This window comes from Cyclospora cayetanensis, unplaced genomic scaffold, assembly GCF_002999335.1.
Source record: "Cyclospora cayetanensis isolate NF1_C8 unplaced genomic scaffold, CcayRef3 CcayRef3_contig_252, whole genome shotgun sequence".
Classification (NCBI taxonomy): domain Eukaryota; phylum Apicomplexa; class Conoidasida; order Eucoccidiorida; family Eimeriidae; genus Cyclospora; species Cyclospora cayetanensis.
In genome coordinates, this window is record NW_020312206.1 from 1 (window position 1) to 17,525 (window position 17,525).

Below are 17,525 nucleotides of genomic sequence, written 5' to 3' on the forward strand. Positions count from 1 at the left end.
TCCACCAGGAGTGACTTCCCAGTCTCGAAAAACCAGCTGACCCCTGGTCATCATCACTTCTGCTTGCCTCTCTTGAGATTTGCGCATACATGCACATACACAACTCTGTGTTTTCCAATCCCTCCGCGGCTAATGTGACTCTTGACCTCCAACCACCACTTTTAGGCTGAGAGAGGACACGGGGTCCTCAATGCAGACCAGGGATACGGATGAGTAAAGGGTTGACAAGTGTACTGTTGTATTATAAATCATTAAGCACGAGGAATAGCATTTAGCCGAGAAATTGATTTTTTGTGAGTATGTGGTGGCAATGCGAGCTTGTCGCAGCGCAGAACTGACCAGCCGTGGGTCCCAATAACGGCTTTATCTCCTATGTCTTCCTTCACTGCGCTGTAGCCTGCATGGAATGCACTCTGTTACCTTGATGTGCCTTCTTTGCTCGCCAAGTAGCCTGTTTCTAATCTATTTACTTTCATTGATCAAGGTTTCTTGTGATTCCGGACTAGCTAACTTAAATGTTCACAATACAAACAAGTGCGTTGTGTAGAGGGATCATCGTGGCTGCGTATGAGCTTGGGTTCCCTCTCGCTTTATTTTTCGTTCACCGCAGACTGTACACATGGGCTGGTTGAAACGGCTTCAACATTCATGCGTTCTACATCTTGAATTGGCAATTTCATTTTGACCAAGGCGCAGGAGTTGTTATCAGTTGCTTCTGGAACCTCAAGGTATACATCCCTTATAAAAACACCACCGGTCGGTTGCTTAAATGCTGAGCAGGCGGTGTTTACCTCACAATCGCCAGACGTAACATTCCAAGTTTATCCAGGATATGCCACTGCTAAAGCAGCCATTCGTCCAGTTCGTGGCTTGTTAACCGAAATTTCAATTTCTAAAATCTATCAGTCTATGGTACATTCCCCTTCTTCAAAATTCTTCAGGTCCCCCAACTCTTGCGGTTGCACTACTCTAGGCATAAGCCGATCATCCAAAGCTTGTACGAAGGCTTGCCCTGTAGATATTCACGCAACTGGATTACTTGCTCTACGTGAAGGGAGTTACTAACAAAATTCTTTTTTTTTCCAATAAACATGCTGCACAGAGCACGCGCTCATCTAAGGGGCTCAAAGCGCAGAACATCTCCAAATGGTTTACAGAATCTTCGAGTACTCGTCAATCCTGACGGCCCCAAGGCTTTTCTAATTGGCGTAACCTCATCCACATATCCATGCAAATTCAATCGGCTAAGAATTAATGCATTTAAACCAGTTGTAGAGCTAGTTCATTTACAGCAGCTTGCTGGTAAGGCTAAGCCGCCCTGGCAAAAGCTGCCCCACCGTCAAGTTCCCAGTGCCAGACGCTTTTCCCGCCTCACATCCTGTCGCGAAGAAAAGCAAGCTGGTAAATCAACCAATAGCCTAGCCCGATTACGACCGGATAACTGCTGGAGGCAAATCAGATACCGTGCAGCATCCAAGGCTCCTGAATGAGCAGAACATAGCCGTATCGAATGATGCAGTGCAACCAGCTATCCCGTTCCATCTGGGGTTTCCGAAGAGACACGCTTGACTCTAGTATTTTCCCATAGACCTCACTCCTTCCTCTGCCCGCGTCTAGCAGAGGTCCTGAGATGAGGGTAGAGGGACAGCTAGGCTGTCCCTTGTTGCACCCTCTACGCTCTCAGACTACCTAAAGCTAGTTTCACACAGCATCTACAGCAAACGCAACAAGATCGCGTCTTTTTGAATGGAGCTCATGGGGACTTTTAATTAAACATGATGTGCAAACATGCAAATTAGTCGGTCGGTTTTTTAGTATTTCATAGCGAAATATATCAAGTGTGATAGATGGTGCTGGTGTGTGACACAGCCCGCTCCACACCGCTACAGGTGTACTATATGCAAGAGCTGCACCGTACACAATATCATGGCACGTGGCCACGGAGGCTCAGTTTCACACGTGGATCTGTATATACGTCGAGAAACATAAACTGCTGTCATGTCTTTACAGGGAGAAGTATGTGCGCATTGAAGTACACATGAATACACATGGAGGCTCTGCAAGCAAGTAGGTCTTCATATATATATATATAAACTTGCGCGGGTATGTAGCTTATAATCGTCGGGCCGGAAGCCCGTCTCTGCTTAAGATCCCCTCATCGCGGCAATGCCGAAGAAACCGGTGGAATGGGTGACGACGGAGCGATGTGGATAGCTGCATGGGAGGTGAAGCTGAGAATTACTACTGACGCTGCCTGCTAGCGAATTCCCCATACGAATATGCCAAAGTATTTATGATCCTCAGAAAGCACAACAATTGGCATTAATGGTGGTATGGGATGTAAGCAGCACCCACACAAAATGACAATGGCATTATTTGGGTTTTACATCTGGCAAAGAATTTGCATGCGAATGTGTACACATATGCTTCTATTTGCCTACTGCATCTTTTGCAACAGATCTAAACAGAGAGAAATAGCATCTAATTTCCATGCTGTCTGCTGCAGCGGGAGCCGAGCAAAGGGAGTGACTCGGTTGCGGCGACGTGTACGGGGTAGAGCAGACACAGGTTTATGGTTAGGAAAGTCCCTCTTTGATGAGAAGTTCCTTTCATATCTGATGTGCAGACAAAAATAGGAGAGAGACCACGTATAATGCTGCTGTCAGCCCCGGGATTGCTGCAGCAGCCCCTGTTCTGGGATAGTGGAATGGTTGGTCCAGCGGTCATTGAGCGTGCAAGGCATGCCACAGATTTCGCCGTCCATTTACAAAATGCATTTACTAAGCTTTGAATGGGACCGGGCTCAGCTGACCACCAGGGCTGACTTTTCCGCCTTTCTTGCTCCCTTGTATTTTCGTATTTTCTTCAGTGGTCCCCACGAACTTCGGGCAGACCACATCTCCCTTTCGCGAGGGTCCTTCTACTGCCCAAGCACTCTACCATTCTCCCACTCCGTTTCTTCCTTCCGGTCGAGCACCGCTGTCCAGCCGTGGGTTCAGGCAGAATGGGGGGCCCTCGTGGCACTCGGGGCGTCCGGAATATCGAGCTCTCTGTTCCCCTTGGGGGGCCCCACCCTGAGGAGAACCCGGTGGCTGGCTTTTCTGGAAGAAATGGCTTCGAGGCTCCCCTCATGAAGGGGCCCCAGCGCTATCCTCAAGACGACAGCGAGCAGTCTGACTTCCACAGCGGGCCCTCTTTTGACACACACAATGACATGGAGAGCGGTGTGCAACAGCTAAGAAACTCCCACTCTACGATGCCTGTTGCCTTTGGCAGGCTTGCTGGGAACCTCAGACGATTCCTCATGAGATGCGTCGGGTCCAGGGCCCCCCCCGAGCTGGTCCGTCCTCTCCTCTCCTCGCGTCGCTGGGGTTACGTTGCTGCTGCTGCCCCCTCGCATTCCTTCGCCGCTCCGAATGTGCAAGGTATTTGTGGGCCCCCAGAGGGCTCCTCGCGAATATCCGTAGGACCCGGGGGCCCCCGAAGTTCCCGGGGGGAGCTTCAAGGTTCCGGTGACTCCCCAGAACGCGATTCACCTGCATTCTCAGGGCTGAGGGGCCGTCGAGAGGCAGGGGATGGGATTCCTTGTCACTTCGAGGGAGACGGCACAGCCGAAGATCGAGATTTAGCCAGTTGGGATGCAGTTCCAGACTTGGATCGTTTTGTTGGTGGAATCTACACTTACTGGGCCGAAGGGGGGTTGTATGCAATGTTGTGTTCCTACGGAGCTCATCTGATGGTTATGGGGTTCACGGTATATTTTAGCTGGTTTCTGCTAATGTTCGTCAACTGGGAAGGTATCGTCTCCTGTACGACTCCAGAAACTTGCGCTGCTGAACCGCTCCTCCGGCCTTCCCCGTGGGCCCCTTGGGGCCTCCGGCAGACCCTGTGTACTGTATACGTCCTATCCCTGTCTTGCGTGGTGGTCTTGTCAATCCTTTCCGCTTTCAATAAGTGCAGGGATGCGATAGCCCTCAGGCTTTATTTTCGTTCTCGACTCTACATACACTGCGATAGCTCCCTGCAACTCATGGGGTGGCCAGAAGTAGCAGCACTGCTGCTGCAGGCGCAGCAGCAGCACCCTTTCTGCCTAGTGAAACAGAACTTGTCTGTGCTGGACCTCGTTGCTGTCATCATGCGGAGGGATAACTACATCATTGCCCTCACAAACAAAGAGGTGTTCGTCAGAGCTCTCCCGGTGTATGTTAATCCCAAACTGTTGTATACACGCGTGCTCCTCTGGAGCATCAGGAGAGCCGTCTTCTTGGATCTCTTTGACGCCAAACAAAGAATCAACAGGCAACTCCTGACGCAAATGCCTCCCTATGGGTGAGATTAATGCGCGCCGATCTAAACAACTAAAGAATCTCTTGTCATTGTACACTGCTCTGCCCGTAGGCATGTCCTACTCCTAATGCTGCCACCTCATCTCGCTCGTCGGTCCCTAGCTCTATCTTCCTTCTTTCCTTACTTGAAGGCGTGGCTCCACCAGCACATCAGCTATGCTGGGTGTCCTCATGGCACTTCGCAAGTGCAAACTACACGTTTGCTGCCTTTCTCCCTCTCTCTCTCTATGTCTCCTGGATATGCTAACATATCGCTAGTGCCGGTGTCTCTGTTTGTCTCGCGTGTGGCGCGTTGCAGGTCACGTTACCGGACGGCTGCAGGTCATTATCTAGCACAGAGGTTTGTGCTGTTTGGCCTTTTGCATCTCTTGTTGTTGCTGCCTCTCTTGTTATTCTCCATCTTCTTCTTTTTCCTTAAGTACACGGAGGCTTTCAGGCAGAGTCAGCTTTCTCTCAGCAGCCGAGAGTTTACGGGCCTGGCGTTCTGGGGCCTGAGGGAATATAATGAGCTTCCCCACCAGCTAGTAATTAGGTTGGCTCTCGCGGGGCAGGCAGCAGATGCCTACCTGTCGCTACACCCCAAGAACCCCTCTCTGTACAGACTCAAACTCACTGCAAAGTACATTACTGGAGCACTTCTCGCCGTTTGCCTCCTCTTGTACATCTGCGAAGACACAGCTTTCCTCATGGGGAAAGTGGGAGGAAGGGGCCTTCTGGGGATCACTTTCGCTCTGGGCCTCCTCTACGCAGCCCTCAGCCAGGGGGGCCCTCGCAACCGCGCAAACGCATCAGACTTACAGCCTCACATTAGCAGAAATGGACTTGGAAACTCCGTTGAGGAGGAAGCGTCTGGTGTTGCCGTAGGTGTGTTTCAAGGGTTCACAGTTTAGGCCATGGTCATGGAGAGGTGTTTCTGTGTGGCGGTTTGTCGCTGGGAGTTTTCGTACAGGGCAGACTCCTTCTCGCTGTAACCTCTCTGTGTCTGTCTCTTCATCACGAGCTTCAGGTTCTCTGGGTGTCCCCGTGTGTCTTGATTCGTTTCGCCTTCTGAACAAGAATGATGCTGCCGCCGTGGGAAGTGTTGCTGCAGCTGCAGCAACACTTATGTATCAGCACTGCTGCTGGCTGCTGCTGCGGTTGCTGCTGCAGACATGTCTGCTGCTGTTCCCCTACGGCAGCAGCACTCCCCCCTCCAGCTGTACCAACACTGCATGCGCCTAGTTTCGTTTACTCACTTTCTGCCGGCTTCGTGGACGTCTGCCTCATGGAAGGTTTCTTTCATCTCTCCGCTGATGGGAGAAACGGAAGAGGACACGAAGGGACCCCATATCCATAGTGCCCCCGGCCGCAGCAATAGCCATCGTCTCGAAACAGGATGTCGTAGCGGCTGCACGGATAGCTGTAGCTGCTACGACAACAACGACAACAACCCTCACCACCATCAGCGCAAGAACAGCCACAGCAACCACAAGTACACCAACAACCTCAACCGCACCACCACCCCCACCACCTACAACAACAACAGCAGCAGCAGCAGCAGGGGCTCCTTGGCCATGCACCAACTCCAGCCGCAGGCACGCCCACAAGTTCAGCGCCAGTGGCATGTTCGCCGTGTACAGATGAACCGGAGTAGCTCTAGCGGGGGCAGTAGGGAGCACAAGAACCACAGCAGCCACGACACCCCCCTACCCAACACCAACGACAGCAGCAGCAGCTGCTGCAGCAGCCTCAAAGGTGCCTCGTTATTCCTAGGCTGCGAATCTGCACAACACGGAGCTTTTCATTCTGTGTCTGAGCAGCACCGTCGGGCCATGTGCGATCTGTGCAGCAGCTTGTACAGCCTGCGGGTTACCTGTATGCTGGATGAACTCGCAGCAGTCCTGCTGGCGCCTCTGCTGCTATGTTTCTACCTCCCTTCTGCAGCGGATGATATTTGGGAATGCATTTACGCGTCGACAGTCTCTACGCCACTCGGGGACCTCTGTTGCTTCTCAGGACTTGATGTTGCTGCCTATGGTTCATCGGACTACGCCCCTCCGCACCGCTTCCTTCAACAGAAGCAGCACAAGCAGCAGCAATCGTGCCAGACGCAACTGGAGCGACAGGGGCACGACTCGCAGCAGCATCTGCCCTTGCAGCACGACTCAGAGCGGCGGGAAAGGAGCGAAGAAGAGGAAGAAGAAGAGGAAAAAACCCCTCCTCGAGGGGTCTCAGTCTCCCTCCTTCCCAGCGAAGATGATGAGGGGGCAGCAGGTTGGACTGCACGCTCTCGCAGTCATCACCGCTTCCTCGGCATAGGAAGCCTTGATGCGCCTTGTGAGGCCCCCAGGTGGCGGCACTTGGCACCCACAGTCACGGGGGCCCGTGGGGGGCCCCCATACATTCCGCTGCTGCAGCGCTTTATGCCCTCAAACGGAAAGCTGGAGAAGAGCGCCCTTTCTTTCCTGCTGACGTACAGGATTGCAGCGCCTCACGATGATACATCGCCTCTCTGGTCCGTCCTCGCATCTCGCAAGATCACGAGGGCTTTAATGGCTGCATCCGCCAAAAGTGAGCTGACAATGCACAAGGTAGCACACTCAGCGGAGGTATCATCTATACAGACCTGCAAGTGATAGGCGGCCCTTCGCGTGCTTCTAGAGCCATGGCGAGCTCATTCCTGTAAGGCCGTTGCGACGCCTCAACACCTTGTGCGTCGCTTCTATTCCCAATTGCCGAAGCTTCATACGCTTCGCAATGTCTTGCGTGAGTGGAAGATGCTGGCGTTTGTTTCTCTCAAGTTCGCTCTTCGCACATTGAATGAATGTCGCGGGGTCTGTGGTGTCTCTTATCTCTTCAAACTGGCTTTGCGCCTTTCGTAAAACTTTTCGATTGGAAAGCAAGATCACAGAGACCAGCAATCTCTTTTGCTGTCACCAGCAAAAGCTTTTCTCCTCTGCTACTCCCCTTGTCGCTCCCAATGCTGTGGTCATGCTGCCTTCGTGCTGGTGTCGGGCTATTGGGGGGCCCTTCACCCGTCTCTCTGTGTGTCACTTGCCGCTTAGTTCAGCGTGCTCTCAGACTGTGATTCACTTCGCACTCTCTCCTTTATGGGAAAAATAGAGGACCGCGTTGAAACATGAGAACTCACGTGAACTAGAACACGCAGTTTTCAGTGTAGCTTTGTGTGTGTGTGTGTGTTTGTGCTTTTTAAAAAATTCTTGCTGCAGACGTGGGCACGCACGGGGCCCCATGCGTCTCTGGAGGGGGCTCCTCTTCAGCGCTTGCCTCGATGGTTCCCGCTACGAGCTATTACTCCGGAGGGACGGCCATAAAGCCCATGATACACTGGGGGGCCCCCCCCTCCGCAGTGGCCCTCCTTGCAGGTCTCGAGGCATTCCAAGAGCACTTGTTGCAGCAGCAACCCTATCTGATGCAGGAGCTACCAGCGTCCCTAACCCAGTTGAAGCGTGGGGTTCCAGGGGCCCCCAACGGAGGTGCCGTTGGGGCCTTTGCAAGCTATGGAAATACTCCTTGGGGGCCCATGCATGCGGCTTGCGGCCCTCGCCCCATTACTGACGAAGAGAAGGGAGCCTACTACTTCTGGCTGGAGAAGCTCTACGAGTTCAACTCGGGCAGAGTTCTCTTCGCGACGAACCAGCTCAACTTCTTTACAAGGGCCCTTTTTAAACAAACATTAGCTCCCCGTAGCAGAAACACGCGTCGTCACGACGGAGGCCTCGGCGATCTCAGAGCTCCTGTGAACTCCCGAACGCCCTTGGGAGGTCCTTACCGGAGACGTTCTCAAGGGCCCCACAGCGGCGAAAGATGGGCAGCCTGTTGGGGGCCCCTTGGGCCTCCCGATGCAGAGGCCTACGCGGAGAGAAGTATTTACCGCAGCAGTAAGAGCTGCAGAAGCAGCATTGGCAGCAGCAGTGGCAGTGGCGAAAACAGCGGCAGCAGCGATAGCAGCACCAGACAGCATCGGCATCCGCTTTACGGCCATCGGGTGATCGGAAAGCAGCAGCAGCGCCTTCAGAAAGATGGCGTGCAGCGGCAGCGACGGCGAAGCAGCCGCAGGCAGGGGCACCCCAGCGTCAAGACACTGGAGCAGTTCGCTGAGCTCCCCACAGCGAGGCCCGTCCCCGACTCTGGATGTGGCAGAGCTTCCTCTGCAGCGGCGAAGCCGCACCAACACGTTGAGGAGTCTTATGCGGGGGCTCAGGAGTCGTGGAATTACAGGGCTGCCGCTGAGCAGCAGCCACGGCAACGACAGCGAAGGGAGGCCTCAAACGTCCTTCCCAATACATGCCGCCCATCAGAGGCGTGGCGTGAAGAGGCTTCGGCAGATATTTCCTCAGCCTCCAAGCAGGGAGACTTTTCAGACGACACCGACGGCAGTGGGCCTGGCTTTCAGGCTCCGCCTGCTAGTGGTGCTCCGCAGCAGCCCCTGTCCCTGCAGCAGCTGCTGCTCCTACAGCGCTTGTTGCAGCAGCAGCAGCAGTTGATGCAGCATCAGCACCAACAACAGCAAGACCTGCACCAAGCGCTGCAGCAGCAGCCGTCCCGAACTGAAACATTCGAAGAGGACGAAACGGCTTTGATCCAAGCAATGCACCGGCAGCAGCAGGAACCAGGATTTCACCGCGTTGGGGATATTCTACAGAGCCCCGTGCGCGGGCTGAGCAGCTCACAGCAGCAGCAGCGTGCTTATACACCCCACATTCCCGAACAAGGGCATTTATGCCGCATGCAGCAGCAACAGCAACAGCTGCAGAAGCAAATACGGGTGCAGCAGCAGCTGCTACACCAGCATCTGCCGTTCCAGCAGGAGGAGGATGGTCGAGCACCCTGGGAGTAAGGGGCTTGTCGGTCGAAGGGGGGTTTGTGCAGGGGGCTTTCAGGGGCCTTTACAAGCGTAGAACTACACGTTGTTGGTACGCGTCGTGCTTCTGCGAGGTCAGGAGTTACAGTAGGAGGTGTTTTTTGCTGCTGTTTCTGCAGTCTTTCAGTGATTATACCCAAGTGAAAAAGCGCCTTCAATACTGGCGAACGCAGCACATACTCAAAGGCTATTAAACAGCTACATCGAGTGCTGTTGCGAACCACAATGGCAGCTTTGTGTACAAAGGATAGAATTGTAAGAATCGCAGTCTGATCTCTCTAACGGTAGTGCATACCCGTTAGCATGGCGTTGCTAATCCGCTCTACCGCAGTCTCTTGCGTTGGTGAGGCTATAATGACTGTTTAGCGACGGCTGTTTGCTATATTCGGTGTCTACTCGCAACGTTGAGTTTGACACAGTCAGGAAAAGCAGACAAGATAATCAAAGGTTTTGCCCCATGAGTGGTTCACTTGACTCAATAGCTACCTGGCTAGCTGCAATGCATGCTAACCAAACACGTTTTGGAACATGTAGCTTGGTGATAGCTACGAGCACACAGAGCCAGCTCTGAGCTGCCTAAAATTATTTTCCGCTTGCCACAGCGGGGGAAGGAGGGCCACATGGCAACCCCATTTAGCTTACCAAGCGAAAGAGAAGGGCAGAAACAAAACTAGAAGGGCAGAGAGCAAGAGCGCCACACGTAAGAGGCAGTGACAAAGCCATTGTATCGGCAGGAGGCATATTCTCTGGCTAGAATGAGGAAGCCAGAAAACAGAAGAGAGGAAGCAGAAGATAGATTCGTCCTAAATAGACGAAGACGAAGGCATTGCCTCGCCGCTGCCAGATCTCAATTTGCGCCTAAATTCTTCATAGGCCGTGACAACATGCGGCGACACAGAACGCCTGCAACAAACAAAATAAGCAAACAACACCAGAACTTCACCCTATCAGAGCATGTGTGCCTTTTGCTGCTGCGGTACCTCTAATGCTGCTATGGGCGATTGACGGACCTTGCGTCTTTAGCAGCAAGGTCGAAATGCCTCTTCTCAAGTTGCCTAACAGCCTCCTTCTTCCCCGCGGCTTCGGCCTCGATGCTCTCGCGTATTGCAAACTTGGCGGCTCGCTGGCACAGCTCAGTTATGTCCGCTCCTAAGCCGAACAACACGCACAAATACACCTTTCGGCTGCCTCCAACATGGCTGCTTCCTCGTGCTCTGCGCCCGTTTGTGTCAGTACGAAAACCACTTCGGCACTGTGACTGACCCTGCCCATTTCTCCATCCTATTACTGAATGTACATCTACTTAGTTATTCCGCTCTCTGCTTCTGGCCTTTCCCCTCTTTCGCTCTTTGAGAAACCACGTGTGCTCTACTGCCACCCTTTTAGTGGACAGTGTTCATTGTCAAATCCGTGGGTGGGGGCTCATGCTCACCAGAGAATCCTTCAGTACGTTTGGCGAGTGCTTCGATGCTAACGTCTTTGGAAATCGGAGTCTTCCTGAGATTCGCCTTAAATATGCTCTCGCGGCTTTTCTGGTCCGGCAGTGGAATATACAAGAGCTGATCCAGTCGGCCAGGGCGAGTCACCGCGGGGTCCAGGATGTCTGGCCTGAAGATCCAGATGGGTTGAGTACACAAAACATTGTGAGAGACTGCGCGAGTTAAACATACCAATAGAGATCACGATATTGGGCGCTCATAATCGATGTTTTCACGTGCCGCCTCGGTCGTGTTGCTGCTGTTGCTCTTAGGTCTGCCTCCCCGGATGGTGCTGCTCCCCATTTCCCTCTGCTCTCCTAGCGTTCTCTTTTGTCCTTGCAGCCGACTCTGTCAGGTTGCTTCTGTGGTCGCTCTGCATCATGGGTGGTGTCTACCGCGGGACCACTTGTTCAGCGTAGGATTCAAACTATGCCTGGACGGAAAGATAGCGGTAAGGGGGTAGGGGGGGTTCCCACCTGTTGGTGGCACCAATAATGAAGATTTGCTTTTGTTTGCCGATTCCATCGATCTCGGTAAGAATTTGATTTATTACGCGATCTGATGCTTCGCTGCCAGAGCCTCCTGCGGCATCAGCACATTACACCATAGACCCAAGACTCTGCATGCATCTCGACATCTCCCAAGTCGCACCTCCAGCTATGTCAGGAGGGAGCCTAACTTTACTACATACCCCATAACAGCTTAGCCGCTTTAATTGTACCCAGCTCGTGTCACAAACACCAGTAGCTCCTACTTCCCGTGTTTCGATGTGTGCTTAAGCATCCAGAATCTCTACCGCTGCCTCTTTCTCTCTCTCTGCTTTTTGCTGTCTCCTTCTCCCCGCCCTTGTTTCCCTCTGGCTACCCCGATATCCGTTGTGGTGCTGTCAGACCTCCGCCGCTTCCTCTGGTTTTCGCAATAGAATCGATTTCATCAAAAAAGATAATACAGGGAGCAGCTGCTCTGCGGAGTGGCGAAGCACACAGTACCCAGCAGGACGGAAACATGACACACAGGGGCTTTCAACCGTACGCCGCACAGAACTAAAAAACTGAGAGTGTAGGCAGAGTCAATCGTCACTTTCAACCCCCAAGACACGCCTGCAACCCCGCTCAGAAGAGGCAGCAAGAGCAGCAGCACTTGTGGGCATCCGTCTACCTTGCTCTATCAAAGAGGTCCCTGACGTTCGCCTCTGACTCTCCAAACCACATTGTCAGCAGCTCGGGCCCCTTCACCTGCAGCCACAGAGCTCGAACACTACTGCAAACAACGAATTGCCCTGCTACGAGTTTGCATGCAGCCATTGCAGCCAGATATATATCAAAAAGAACTCGTGCAACTGTCATCCTGACGGGGTATCATGGTAGGTGAGGCCCGCTGCACATGCAAAGTATTCTGGTCACAGCGAAGGCAGCTGAGACTGCAGCTGTTCGACATCTACTCTGGCTCAGAAGGCAAAGTACCAAGATTCACCCTCAAAGCCAAGGAAGGAAGAACAGAGGCATGGGGACCGATGGACTCACCGATATAAAGTTCGCCTTACACTCGTTGGCTACAGCTTTAGCCAGCAGCGTCTTCCCACATCCCGGGGGCCCGTAAAACAAGACTCCTCTCGAGGGTTGAAGTCCAAACTCACGGAACTTCGTTGCATGTTCGACTGGATATTGAACTGCACCAGCCATAACAGCGAAATTAGCAAACTACAGTTGTGAAGCACACAAAAAGGGTGTTACGGGTCAGCACAATGTTCGGCCCTTCCCCCGTGTGACTTGGCTTCGGCCTCGACGTGGAATATCTGTGTGTCTATGTAACTGTTGGCGGTTTCCATATTTGCCCCTATAAAGGTAGAGCAAGCATTGACCTACACCCCTGTGTCTGATTCTACACATGCTCCTCATCTCCCCCGCATCTTCTTGGCTCATGGTGCCGTTGCTCCTGACCAAGTGTCACTGCGTATATGCATTTGTCTCTATTGCTTCACTGGCTCTCATCTCGCTATTCGGCTGCATCTCTAATCTCCGTTTGTATTCCTTCGTCCTGCTGCGCATCTGCCTCTCTACCGACTGCTGCCCTCCCGACTCTTCCCAAATCCTTATCTGTCTCTCGCTGCCAGCTCAAGCTGCTATGAGGCTTCGGACCTGTTTCCTTTAGCTCCCTCTTGACATCTTCGAGACCCCCAATGTCTTCCCAGCGAACGTTGGGTACCTCCACATGGCGTTCTCTAAGCGCACTGGGGTTCACGGCCGCGAGAGCTGAGATGAAATGCTGCTGGCCTACCTCAAGGCGCTGTAACACCTGAAGCCTCAGGAAAAACACTACATGACACCTAGTCAGCAGACGGCTACACGGTGACAAGGCGAGAGACAGCTAGACAGACACAGACAGAAATAGGTGAGAGGAATCCACAACAGATATAGTGATATAGCGGGCGCAGAAATGGTGCAGCAGAGTGCTTGTCATCAGGTTCTCCCCTCACTTCCGGGTCCACTGCGTCTTTATCGAAATCAATGTTCTGCACTTGCTCCTTAAGACAGAGGAGGGCAGCCTCAAGGCAGAGCTGTGCCAGGTCTGCCCCCACGAATCCATGCGCGTCAGCAGCAATGCGCTGCAGATCGACATCTGACTTGAGCCGCATCTTTTGAGTCTTCTTTTTCAAGATCTCGTAGCGGCCCGAAACGTCGGGCACGGGCACTTCTATCTCGCGGTCAAAGCGGCCAAACCTAAGGAGCAGCAGCAGCAGCAGCAAATGAAGCAGCAGAGACAGGTGAGGCAGCAGCGTCTGAAGGGATGTAAACATCCCCATCTGCTCCACACAGACCCTCTGTCGTCAGATGAGCCACCAACAAAGGGGCCACACCACTGGACAGAGCCAGTCACACGGGTGCGTGTGCAACAGCAATTCCGGTAGTAGGATCTTAGGATGAGGGTCTCCTATGGCAGCAAGCGTGACGATCGCAGCAAAGGCAGCAGCAGCACAGAGGCAGGGGTGTGTTGGGCTGCAGCTAACCGGCGAAGGGCAGGGTCCAGCTGATTCGGGCGATTAGTAGCAGCCAAAACAACCACATTCTTGTTGGATCCAATGCCATCCATAAGTGTCAGCAGCTGCAGCAACAGTATCAGTATGAAAAAAGAACATAAAGGAAGGGCACACAGGAGAATAGGGCCAACACACAGGTCAGAAGCCTTCGCACGTGCTAAGCTAGACTTCTAGCAACAAGACGCAGTGTCATACACACATAGAGCTCTACAGCTGAAGAGCTACGGGCAACAACGGCCAGACGAGACGAATGAGATCATCGTGATTGAAAGGGGGCGCTGCACGACTTGACGAATTGCATAAAATGGCAGAAAAAGAGGGCGTACATACATGTGTGCATGCTAATGTTGAGCGTACCCCCTAAGGGTGTGGGAAACTCGGGATACACCCCAGGCGTGTGTGTGTGTGTGTGTGTGTGTGTGTGTGTGTGTGACCTGCGCAACAAGGCGCTTTTCCATCTCTCCCTGAGTCTTCTCTCTCTTGGTTGCAATAGAATCGATTTCATCAATGAAGACAAGACACGGTGAGAGGGATGCGGCCTCCTCGAAGACTCGACGTAAGTTTGCCTCGGTTTCGCCAGCCATACGCGACTGAAGCAGCCGCAGCACGCCACATGGTTGAGAAGCAGCAGATGCACAGACGCTGCTGCTACGACAGATGCGCAAGCGGAAGCAGCTCGAGGTGGGGATAGTCTTGGGGTCTCCGCCTTGTTCACAATGTGGCGGAGCCACAGCGGTGGGATGGAGGCTTAGCAGCATAGGGGGAGACCGAGTTAAACGCAAGGGAGGGCGAGAAAAGGCATACAAGAAAGAGCGCGAGAGGGAGCGTGAGAGAGACAAACATAGATAGACGGAGAGAGAAGCAGAGCGAGATAGACATGTATACATATATAGAGACAGAGAGGGAGAGAGAGCGAGACAGAGGGGGACAGACAAAGTAAATGCGCGCGATGGGGAAAGACAGTGAGAAAGAGAGAGAATCAAGGGCAGACACGGAGAACGATCGGCAGAGGGTAAACTTTCAGTCGGACCATGACTTCCGGGCCGTTCAATACGATAAAGTTGGCGCCACACTCCGTGGCCACTGCCCTCGCGAGAAGCGTCTTGCCTACGCCCGAAGCCCCGTGCAGAAGAACTCCTCGAGGGGTTGCTATCCCCATCTGCGTCGCAGAAACATAGTCCACCTCTAGCATAAACACGAGGTTGCACAGGATGTGCCGAACTGGCTGCGTTCATTGTGCCTCTACCTCCAAAATGCATAACACGTTGGTCTGCCTTTCACCAGGCGGTCTCTCCTTGTATGCTATACACAGCTCCGGAGCAGCGGAGGCCGGAGGGAGACACCGTCATGCTGGGAGGACAGTTACGCGCCAGAGCGTGCAGTCCAGAAACTCTAGAAGAGCCCACACAGCTAACATGAAGAAGCGCTTTCGTTGTCTCTCCCGCCCCCATTCGCAGCTTTTCCAGATGTATGGCATCGCCCGTGAGAGTACACAAAATATACACAGCATGCGCCGCTCTGCATATCTTTCCCCCAAAGTGCAGAACTACGAGGGAGTAAGAGCCACCGCAAGAAGAGGCACACACAAAACTCTCGGCACCTTCTTTCAAGGACACCTATACATCAATACCAAGGCGGCACAGCAGCAACACCAGGCGGACGGAGGAGGGGGCAAAAGCTCTGCTCATAGAAATCTCAGCGGGGATTGTACAGAGCCATCGTGCAGACGCACTTGTTTGAAGATATGGGGAAACCTCAGAGGCAACTCCACAGACTCCCGCAAGAGCTGAATTTCCCGACGGAGGCCCCCAAGGTCATCATAGGTCACCTCGCTCGCGGAGTCAAAGGCGTCTGCACACATGCCTCAAACTCTAAGGCCAATGCACAGAGGTAGCGACAGTAGGGAGCCCGTTCCCGCCATGTACTTATGTCCTGAGCAACGGAAAGGGCTGGAGGAAGGAAAGAAGCTCTGATTCGACACGCATAGCGAGGAGTCTTCTTAGAGCGACTGTGAAGGGAGCCAGAAAGGTGGCACATGACAGCCCGAATAGGGGCTTCACGGGCAGGGCCACATAGAGGTAGAGGGTGTCTGAAGAGACGAAACGGATATCGCGCCTTAACACAGACTCCGCCTGCGTGGCATCGGAGTCTGAATTTACCCCTCTCCAGAGTCTCTTCCCCAGTAAAAATTTCGGAGCCTTCTCCAACCAACCCAAACTCTATATCCTTCTCCGTGTCTGCATCTAGCCGCATCACCTTGACCTCGATCTCCTCTACGGGGCCTTTGTCGGGGGACTCCCCAGGAGCTCTTTGAGATTCCCTCCTGGGGCCTTGTTGTAGCGGCACAGGGACCTTATACTGATCTCCCACGCGGATAGGACGCGCGCGAGAACGGAAGAACCAGTCCACAGCCCTCTGCATGGCCTCATCAACGAGGGGGCCTCTTAGAGACCCCGCTCCCTGCCGAGGCTCCGCAGGGCCTCCCCTCCCAGCTCCCGCAACCCCTGCTGGGGGTAGAGAGTCGCGAAAGACCTGGATGTATACATTAGCAGCTGGAGGCAGACTTTGCAGCCTGTTGATGAGCAGAAGGTCTCCTTCCACCAGCTTGAGTTGTCTGCAAACTCGTGGATGGACCGAAATTAGATCTTCCGCAAGCGCCGAATCCTCAATCAACACTCCGGCAGTTTGGCGTTTTCGCCGGCCTCGCAGCTCCAGAGGGACCCCTGGTTGCAGCCCCAAGGACCGCGCCCTCTTGGGGTGTACATACACTGCGGCTACGTCAGACGAGTGCGGGGCTCCAAGGGTCAACAAGTTTGGGGCCTTCAGAGGGGCTGAGCTGGGAGATCCTCCCCCCTGAGAGGGTCCACTAGGGGGGCCCCCGCCGTCCTTCTTAGGACCAGCGGAGCCCCCAAAGAGGCCCCCCCCTCGAAGAGCACCCACCCAACGCTTAATGGCATCCTCGGGAAAAATGGGTGTCTTGGGACTCAGTGCCCCCAAAGGAATTCGAGGAGCGAAAATGCCACGGACTGCTCGTCTGCCAGGAGAAGGAGGCAAAGGTAGGGCATCCGAGGAGAGACACAAGCAAAGGGCCCCCACGCACACCACCAGGGCTCCTAAGGAGACAGTCACTGGAGAAGGCCCCCGGGCACTCATGTTTCCCAAGAGCATGCAAGACACTCTCACCCCTAAACCCGAAGAGCCCTGCAAGGCTGAGAGGGGCCCTGGGGCAGATCCGAAGAATTGCACAGGGGTTGACGGGGGGCAGGCACACACGAAGCATCAACTGCAGCAAACACAGCGGCATCCAGTCCTGAGGATCAGAGGCAGGCAGCCGGCATGATGCGCAACTCCTCTTACCTCTGTGTCTCGCGAGTCTCAACGCACAAAGAAACAGAGTTGGGGGCTTCCGAGGGGTGGTGGGCCCCACGAGGCCCGAGGCCTCGTGGAATCTCCGGAGACAAGGCAACGAGGCAGTACCAGTAGGAAGCCTTGGCTCCCAGAGGTTCTAAGCTAAAGAGTGTGATAAATGCAGAAGACATAATCAAAGGTTTGCCTTTCTAAATATGAATCGTGGCCAACAAACCAGAGAAACCCCTATTTCGTGGTTTGCTGTCCCGCCGTGGGGGGCCCAAGGCTGCTCGGGAAGCGTGCACCCGAGAGGGGACCTCCTCGAGGGGCCCCCTGGCAAGCTCCAGGGATTCCCCGTGGTTCCTTGCGACAACTAGCTGTGAATACTAGCACAGCAGACTTCATATGACTTTGAATACAGTGCTATTATGGAGCCAACCTTGCTCTTAAAC

At 53.7% G+C, this 17,525-nt stretch overlaps 3 protein-coding genes across 3 annotated transcripts; 2 read left to right on the forward strand and 1 right to left on the reverse strand.

The window, feature by feature from the left end:
• Positions 1-3,004: 3,004 nt before the first annotated feature.
• LOC113147522 (autophagy-related protein 9-like) lies at positions 3,005-4,333 on the forward strand. The gene has a single exon (XM_026338356.1). The coding sequence runs from the start codon at positions 3,005-3,007 to the stop codon at positions 4,331-4,333; it is 1,329 nt and encodes a 442-aa protein (XP_026194141.1).
• A 1,632-nt stretch (positions 4,334-5,965) lies between these two features.
• On the forward strand, positions 5,966-9,126 carry LOC34619733 (the record flags this gene model as incomplete). The annotated part of the gene is made up of 3 exons (XM_026338357.1): positions 5,966-6,896; positions 7,556-8,227; positions 8,492-9,126. Coding segments are annotated over exons 1-3 (2,238 nt in total), but the record flags the coding sequence as incomplete, so codon positions are not given.
• An 887-nt stretch (positions 9,127-10,013) lies between these two features.
• Positions 10,014-16,878, reverse strand: LOC34619732 (cell division cycle protein 48 homolog). The gene is made up of 14 exons (XM_026338358.1): positions 15,885-16,878; positions 15,458-15,576; positions 14,756-14,884; positions 14,160-14,315; positions 13,696-13,790; positions 13,165-13,408; positions 12,827-12,983; positions 12,212-12,357; positions 11,847-11,923; positions 11,581-11,651; positions 11,165-11,267; positions 10,643-10,818; positions 10,221-10,359; positions 10,014-10,113 (listed from the first exon to the last, which is right to left on the reverse strand). Exons 1-14 carry the CDS (start codon positions 16,876-16,878, stop codon positions 10,014-10,016), a joined length of 2,706 nt encoding a protein of 901 aa, XP_026194143.1.
• Between the last annotated feature and the right edge of the window lie 647 nt (positions 16,879-17,525).

Excerpts from the sequence above, each read along its gene's own strand:
- LOC34619732 (XM_026338358.1), bottom strand. The coding sequence starts at position 16,878 with ATGAGTGCCCGGGGGCCTTCTCCAGTGACTGTCTCCTTAGGAGCCCTG. Across the intron at positions 14,885-15,457 it reads TTCCCCATATCTTCAAACAA|ATGGGGATAGCAACCCCTCG; the intron begins GTGCGTCTGCAC and ends TCTGCGACGCAG. Across the intron at positions 10,114-10,220 it reads CTTGCTGCTAAAGACGCAAG|GCGTTCTGTGTCGCCGCATG; the intron begins GTCCGTCAATCG and ends TGTTTGTTGCAG.
- LOC113147522 (XM_026338356.1), top strand. The coding sequence starts at position 3,005 with ATGGGGGGCCCTCGTGGCACTCGGGGCGTCCGGAATATCGAGCTCTCT.